General features: G+C 29.1%; 1 protein-coding gene across 2 annotated transcripts; it reads right to left on the bottom strand.

The window, feature by feature from the left end:
* Positions 1-834: 834 nt before the first annotated feature.
* On the bottom strand, positions 835-7394 carry LOC107928038 (LRR receptor-like serine/threonine-protein kinase EFR). Of its 2 annotated transcripts, XM_041086840.1 has the most exons (5): positions 6410-7394; positions 3783-3854; positions 1569-3563; positions 1292-1324; positions 835-1216 (listed from the first exon to the last, which is right to left on the bottom strand). In XM_041086840.1, exons 1-5 carry the CDS (start codon positions 7317-7319, stop codon positions 969-971), a joined length of 3258 nt encoding a protein of 1085 aa, XP_040942774.1. In that variant the 5' UTR covers positions 7320-7394; the 3' UTR covers positions 835-968. The 2 variants fall into 2 exon arrangements, with proteins under 2 accessions (XP_040942774.1, XP_016714683.1); XM_016859194.2 differs by having other exon boundaries at positions 835-1324.
* Between the last annotated feature and the right edge of the window lie 1205 nt (positions 7395-8599).

The following is an 8599-nucleotide window of genomic DNA, read 5'->3' as shown; positions in this document are numbered from 1 at the left end:
TATTCATCACCGAAATAGGGTTACAAAGCATTATCGTAAAAGCGTAACATAAAAACATACATTTCCAATCAACTACACATTAGTCTCAATGCATTATTATTGTTCAAGCCTACAATAATACTTGACTAAGGACCTTTTAAGAATAATCATATCATTCTTAGGACTTTATTATTAATCAATTTATTTATATACACATAAAAAGAAGCTGAAAGAACAATGACAAGGTATTATATCAATAACAAGGTAAAATGGGTATATTATTACAATCATCTCATAATTGGTTGGGCATACTCTAACAAACTATTCACTGAATGTAGTAATCTTGATTTGATGGACTCACTTACCCCTTGTTGGATGAATTGTTTTAATATTCATATTATTCAACATTTGTTTTGTCTTGGTCTAATCAAAAGAGTAAGGATCATTGGCAAATTTATTTAGCCGGATAGAGTTTTTTTTCCCCCCATAATTTACAGACATTCAAGTGTAGTAATATCACCGATTTCCTCAGGTTTGAATACTAAGATGGTTCCCCAAAAATGATTTAAAGTAGTTATAGAATACCACATAGAAAAACAATTTCATGGATGGCTAAATGATCAAATAGCACCAATAAAACACCTAATTGAAAAGGAAAGGGAAAAAAATGTACTTAAAAACTTGGGACGAGGAGTTGTGACAAAGTCCATGGAATCAATCCATTAAGATAGTTGCTTGTAATATCATTGTTCATCAATGGAACCTTTGCTAGGTAACTTCTAATCAATATATAAAAGAGCTAAAACTAAAGTCCAATGAAGGATTCGATAGAGAATCAAATTAATAAACCTATAATATTTATATCAACTGAACTAACATTACTTCCAAATGAGTAAAATTTCCAAGTATCTTGATAAATACTTATTAAAGACATTGAATAAAAATAAAGCTTATATCTATTTTAGTCAAATTAACAAATGCACTCTTCATCAAACCCCTTCAATATCCTCTAAAAACTTCACTTTGATTTTGTTTAGCTTCCTAACAATCTCTTTCATATTAGGCCTCTCATTTGGTAACTCTAATGAACATTCTAAGCCAACATGCAAAATGGATAAGGCACAATTGTTGGCTGCTGAACGTTTGCTCCCAATAGTGCACAACAAATTGGTGTCTACAACTTGATTTAGTGGAGATGATATTGACTCTTTCACCCAAATCTTCAAATTCTGTTCCCCTGCAAACATTTTATCTGTGGGCTTTTTTCTCGTGATGGTTTCTATCATAAGAATACCAAAACTATAGACATCACCTTTTGTTGAAACAATTCCTTCAATTCCATACTCTGTATATGAATTTAAAAGAACATCATTAATATCCAATGATATCTTGATAATAAAAAATGCTATAAAATATCTAAACATTATATGTTTCCATGCTATATTTAATATTGGGTTTAATCTAATTGCTTCCTTAAAAAGAGACAATACGTATAAAATTCAAACTTCTAACACATTATCGCTTCTGTTATCCACGTCCTATACTTGCATTGTAAAGAAAAAAATTTGGATTAGAATTAGAAGTATCACCTGGTGCTATATACCCAATAGTTGCCATTGTCATGGTATGTATCATTGAATCCTCTTTACACAAGAGTTTTGCAATCCCGAAATCACCCAAATGTGCAACCATATCTTCATCTAACAAAACATTGCTAGGTTTTAAATCACAGTGAACTACAGGCGTTGCATTACCATGATGGAGATATTCTAGCGCGGATGCAACATCTATCATTATGTTTAACCTTTGTAAGATATCTAAAAAATGGTTGTTGAAATACAACCATTTATCAAGACTCCCATTAGGCATGAACTCAAGAACTAAAGCTTTGAAATCAAGATCATTAGAGCAGCTACTGATGATTTTGATTAAGTTTCGATGACGAATGTTGCGAAGAACTTCACATTCAACATCAAAACTCTTAAAAGCTCCTTCTAACTCTAACTTGAATACCTTTACTGCAACTTCCATCCCATCTAAGAGAGTCCCTTGATATACAGAACCATAGCTCCCATTACCAAGCAATCTCCTATCACTGAATCCATTTGTAGCTTGATGAAGCTCGTGGTATGAAATTCGTCTCCATGTTCCTAAAGGTGTCAAGTCTTCTTGAGCTGTCGATCTGTCTTTTCTCTTCCTTCTTCGTAAGATAATGATAATTAAAGCAACCACTGATATTGCAGAGGCAATTGGTAGTGCTACAAATATTATAAGCTTTGTCCTCACCTTGGAATTTCTAAGAGGTCTAGTTTTGCAACTTGGAACATGAAGTTGAGCTGCACCACACAATGCTTCATTCCCTGTAAACGACTCGAATGAGTAGTTTCCGAATGATCCTCCTTTAGGAATTTCTCCTTGAAGTCTATTGAAAGAGACATTGAAATATTTGAGGTAAGGAAGCTTCTCTAAAGACTTGGGAATCTGACCGGAAAGATTATTTCTTGACAAGTCCAAGAACTCCAAACTCAACAAGTCACCAAATGACTCAGGAATAGAACCTCTGATTCTATTGTTGGATAAGGAGAAATAAGTCATGTCTTGGAGATCTGCAACTCCAATTGGGATATCACTCGATAACTGATTATTCGACAAATCCATACTAGTCAAAACCTTCCACTTACCAATGTCAATTGGCACTGGACCACTTAGAGAATTTGAGGACAAGTTCAGGATGAGAAGATCACTGATCCTTGTCAAGGTTGAAGGCATTGTCGAAGAAAACATATTGGAGTCGAGATATAGACTCCTTAAAGAAATGAGACCACCCAAGCATGCAGGTATTGGTCCTGACAGTTTGTTACTTGATAAGAACAAAAAAGCCAGCTTCTTTAGATGACATAAATCAGATGGAATGGGTCCGTCCAACTTATTGTAATGAAGAGAAATCTTTTGAAGCTCTTTTAATCCTCCAATTGTAGTAGGAATCATTCCTGTCAGTTTATTATGGGATAGAGAGATACTTATCAAGCGACTTAAGTTTCCAAATCCACTTGGGATGCTACCCCTAATGTTGCATATAGGACCATAGAACTTTTGGAGAGAACTTGAGAGATTCCCTATGGAACCCGGAAGTTTACCGCTGATTAGTGGGTTGTCGCCAAAATACAAGACTTCCAAGCCTCGACAGTTTGTCAATGAAGAGAGAAAGCTCATTCCTGAGGAACTTAAATTAGTAGTCTCCAAGTTGAGTCTCTTTAAATTTCTTAGATTGCCAAGAGTGTCAGGAATGGTCCCTGAAAAGTAATTACTTGATATATCAAGACTAGTAAGCTGAGAGGCATTGGAAATAGACATTGGGAATGAGCCGACAAGTTGATTTATATCAAGATGTAACTGTTCCAGGTTCGGAAGCCAAAGGCCAACGTCAGGTGGAAGACGGCCAGATAGCTGATTTAATTCCAAGTAAATGATCGACAAGGTTGAAATATTAAATATTGCGGGAGGAATAGAACCAAAAATATTGTTGGCTCCCAAATGCAAGTACTCAAGATTCTGTAGGTTGCCAATTTGATGAGGTATTGTGCCTGCCATAATTTTTATCAAATAAAAATCGAAAAATAGAGTTTGTATCTTAAACACTGGTGGTGTTTTAAAATATTTTTATAAACGTATTACAAATATTAAAATATCTTGTAATTTTAAATTGGAATTTTTAGATTGAAAGTTGAAAGAAATTTAAAATATAAAGATAATGATGAAATAACTTTCATAACTAAAAAATTACTTCTCTTCTATCCATTTACCTGTAAAGTTATTATCGGGAAAATCCAGCACACTAAGAAGAGTAAGGTTCACAATATGTCTTGGAATTTCACCTACAAGAAAAAAAATTGCACATCAAATTTAGAATTCTTCCACAATATTGCAATAGATTAAATGAAGCATCATTATTGCAGACTTCAATACTAATGGAATAAAGGTCCATTTAGGATTTGAATTTCCAGAAAAAATATCTTCCTCTTATAATTTTGCTTTAATATTTACATTAAATTTTCTTCTTTTCATTGTATTAGTTTTAGTGTCACATGTATTACATGTAATTTTACATATTAAATATTTTAAAATAGACATGGATCATTCTATTTATTACGTGAAAATTTATATTAAATGAAACTGAACTGATTAAATACAACTAATATTTATAAAAAAATTAATACTCAATTTTATTATAAAATATATTTATTTTCTTTTGAGTTTTAACATATAAATTAAGAATAAATAAATAAATTTACTTATTATAAATTAGATTACCAATATAATGATAGTATCTTTATATATATAATGTTAATGTCATGTAAATTTATTTTAAAATTATTAATTATTATTGTATTTATATAAAATCATATTTATATATAAAATTATAATTATTTAATTAAAAAATTAAAAAATTTGGTGAAGAAATTTTTATTATTTAAAATTATCTAATTACGTTCAATTATTTTATAGATTTATTGCTTAATAATATATTATGCTATTTTTTAAGTAGAGCTTTTAAAAGATATTACTAAATTTATTAATTTCACATGAATATACTATCATTTTAATTAATATTTAATTAACGTTATTTTATTATTATCACGTAATAATACTAATAAATTATTATTCTAATATTAATTTAGTAATATAATTAACAATGAAGGGTATTTTCATCAATTCAAATTAGAATTAATTTAATTTATACTAAAGGTCAATTATTTTTTAAAAATAATGGAGAGGATAGAATAACTTTAAAATAATGAAAATAAATTAATACATAAAAATATTAAAATAATATATAAATTTGGAACTATATAAGAAAGTAAATATAAAAGATATTTACACTAAATTAATGATTAAATTTAATTGTGACGGTTAAAAATTATTTGTTGAAATGGTTTTGTCCTTAAGTCCTCAGTTCAATTCCTCTCTCACTCACATTCGTATTTTTTTATTTTATGTTGTTTTAAACTTTTTATTATTTTTAATTAATGTTTTTAATATATTAGTTCATTTGGTTAAATGGTTACAAAATAATAATTTTATCCTTATGTCCCAAGTTCAATTCCTCCTCTTCTAAACACATTTGTAATTTTTATTTCAAGCTTTTTTTAATTTTTTATTTTTAATTCATATTTTTAATTAATTTTTTAATTAATATCTCTTTTATTTATAAAATCAAATAATCATTAAAAGTATCATTATTTTTAGTAAATATATTTTTTATGTGTAATATTTATTTTTCAATTCATATCATGAATGTAGTACATTTTAGTATTATATATTTTTGTATGCTTATTTAAAATATTTCAAATATTACTATGTTTATATGTGAAATATTTTACATATAAAATAATTATTATATTTGAAATAATTATTTCATTTTATAATATTAGAAATCATCACACCTACAATATACGTAGAGAAAATAAATATTTGGCATATAAATATTATAAAGAAAAATATATCAAAAAGATTAGCTGATGTTTATATATTATATAAAGGAATTATTAATTTCAAATATTTTTAACATAATACATGTAAAATATATATTTATTATTTAATTTTATAAATAAAAGAGATATAAATTAAAAATTAAAAACAATATATTTATTAATTAGAAACAATATATTTTATGGATAAAATCATTATTATTTAGCCATTTAGTCAAGACAGATAATATGTTAAAATATTAATTAAAAAAAACTTAAAACAACATGAAATAAAAAATGCAAATATAAGTGAGAGATGAATCAAACCCGGGACTCAATAACAAAACCATAAACATTTAATCATATGACCAAAGAAGCTAATTATATTAAAAAGGTAAAAATACGACTTAACCTGTACAGAAAGGGCCTCAAAGTGGACGCGCTTTCACACAATCTCTCCAAAATCAAGCTATTTCTCTAAATTAAAAAAAAGGGGCCTATTTAGCCAATTAAAATAACGGCATATAAGGCTAATTTAGCGTTTTATCTAATGATTATAAATTAAAGATTATAATTATTTTTAAATATCAATTTAGTACTATGATGAAAAAAAAGACTATTCTCATGGATTCAAAAGTTTTTCCAACCTTGTGTTTATATTAACAAGGGTATATTTTTCAAACTCAACTAATTTAATTTTACAAACCTTCAAACTTGTCTCAGCTATTATTTTCATTAACTAATCCTTCATCTTAGGATCTCAAAGTAGATTGAAAAAGGAAAAAGCTTATGTACAGTTAGCGTATAAATTCATAGTGAATGATGCGATGCAGCAAGTTAAAAAGCTTAAGTAATTATTTGAATTTATTCTTAAGGTGTTTCAACAAGGAGATAAGGCGTAGTTGACTATTATATATTAAATATAAACCCTTTAAAAAGTAGTTAATAGTAAGTATGATTACCTTCAAAGTGGTTCCGGGCAATATAAACTCTCTGAAGCATACTCAAATTCCCAATTTCTACCGGTAGACTCCCCTCCAATTGGTTATATGATAAGGAAAAAATTTGTAACTTTTTGCATTTGAATAAACTCATTGGAATTCTACCAGAAAGCATGTTAGCACTCAAGTGAAGTTCTTTCAAATTCGGAAAATGATCAAACATATCGTTTGAAAGATGGCCAGTGAGATTATTGATGTTGAAATTGATGAGTTCTATTGAAAGCAAATCGTGTGAAACAGAGGGTATGGAACCAGAGAGCATATTATTGCTTAGATCCATCTTTTGTAAGGAAGATATGTTGAAGATGGAGGAGGGTATTGAACCTAAAAGCTGATTTCCAGACAAAGTCAAGATCTCTAGCTTTGACAAATTGCCTAAAGAGAATGGAATAACACCTTTTAAGTTGTTATTGTCTAGAAAGAAGCTTCGAAGTTCAGTTAATGATCCCAACCATGATGGGATTTCTCCACTGAAGCTGTTGTTACCAAAGCTTAGATGTTTCAACCGTCGCAGATTGGATAATTGGACAGGTAATCTACCATGGAAACTATTATTTGTGAGGGAAAGAAGAGAAAGGAATGATAAATTTCCTAAAGAGGGAGGAAGGGTGCCTACGAGTTCCAACCCAGAAAGGTTCAGAGCTGTGACTCTATGATGCTTGGATCCGCAACTAACACGAAACCAATTACAAACATGGGTAGAAGATGACCAATTGGTTTCCAAGACATTTTCAGGATCGTAAACATGGTTTTTCAATGCAAGAAGCGCAGATTGGTCTGTAAGTATGGTGGTTAATTTCATGGAGAAAGTTGCCCTAATAGAAAATTGGAAGATGATGAGAAGGGCTAAGTTGAGGGAAGTGTTACCCATTTGATTATGGATATTGAGTCACTGGAAATGGAGTTTTTCAAAGCTACCAACGAAAGCATAACTGAGAATTGAGATAACAAGATAGATAATTCATTCTTTTTATAGATTACAACATGATTTAGGTATAAATTATTGAGATTCCACAAGTTAAAAATTATTTTATAAAAATATAGTAAAATATTAAAAAAAAAACACACACACATATGTATCTCTAAAATTACTTGTGGATTAAAAAATATTATTAATGTATCAAAAGCTATAACACACCTAATATATTTCTAACATGAGAAACTTCATCACCGGAATAATAATTTAAGCAATTTTACAGCAAAAACTACTTTCATTTTTCAATAATGGCTGCCCAATTTTCAATGACTACTTATTTTCTTAGGCTTTTCTGAGTTTGGGCACTTGAAAACTTATCGTAACAAGGATCAAAGTTGTAATTAATTCAATAAGTATAAGAATTACATTTTCTATTCTGGCACTTAAATATAACAGTCTAATTAACTGGAGACAAATTTAATTATTATACTAAAATTTAAATTTATAAGCAATATTACAACGAGGTGAGCATGGACCGGGGCCGGGTTCAACTAAAAATTCAGGCTCATTTTTAGGCATGAGCCCAGCCCGACCCAAAAAATGGGCCTAAAATTTTACCCAAGCCCGACTTGAATAAAAAATGCTAAAACTCGGGCCCGGCCCGGCCCGGCCCGCCCATATTAAATTTTATATTATTTTTATATAATTTTAAAAATATATAATACATCAACAATATTAAAAACATTAAAATAAATATTTTCCAACAAATTGAAAATAAATTTTTTTTAAAATGTATACTTAAATAACACTAAGTTAGATGCAACTTAACAATCAAATATCTCTAAAATAATAACAAAATTAACAAATGTCTTTAAAATAATAAAAATTAACAATAAAATATGTTTTATACAATATCCAAACAATAACAACAAAATAGTAGCAACATAATAGTATAATTGTAGCAAAATAGGAAGAAAACAAGAAAATAATATTAAAAAAATAGATTTTTTTGTCATTTAGTGGATTCAGCTAGGCCTGACCGAGCCGTGCTCGGGCCAAAAATGTCTTACTCAAGGCCCTACTCATTTTTTAAATGGGCCGGATTTTTTTATCCAAACTCATTTTTTGGGCTTATATTTTTGTCCAACCCCTCTCACATTTCGGGCGAGCTTTGGGCCGGGCCATGATCAGGTCTTAAAATGTCTGATTTTTTTTTTTTTTTTTTTGAGATTGTA

The sequence above is a fragment of the Gossypium hirsutum genome, chromosome D01 (genome assembly GCF_007990345.1).
Source record: "Gossypium hirsutum isolate 1008001.06 chromosome D01, Gossypium_hirsutum_v2.1, whole genome shotgun sequence".
NCBI lineage: Eukaryota > Viridiplantae > Streptophyta > Magnoliopsida > Malvales > Malvaceae > Gossypium > Gossypium hirsutum.
Note: the sequence above shows the minus strand (reverse complement) of the source record. Positions and strands in the feature narration are given on the sequence as shown.

Excerpts from the sequence above, each read along its gene's own strand:
- LOC107928038 (XM_016859194.2), bottom strand. The coding sequence starts at position 7,319 with ATGGGTAACACTTCCCTCAACTTAGCCCTTCTCATCATCTTCCAATTT. Across the intron at positions 3,855-6,409 it reads TGCCCGGAACCACTTTGAAG|GTGAAATTCCAAGACATATT; the intron begins GTAATCATACTT and ends TTTTTCTTGTAG. Across the intron at positions 3,564-3,782 it reads TCCCGATAATAACTTTACAG|GCACAATACCTCATCAAATT; the intron begins GTAAATGGATAG and ends AAATTATGGCAG.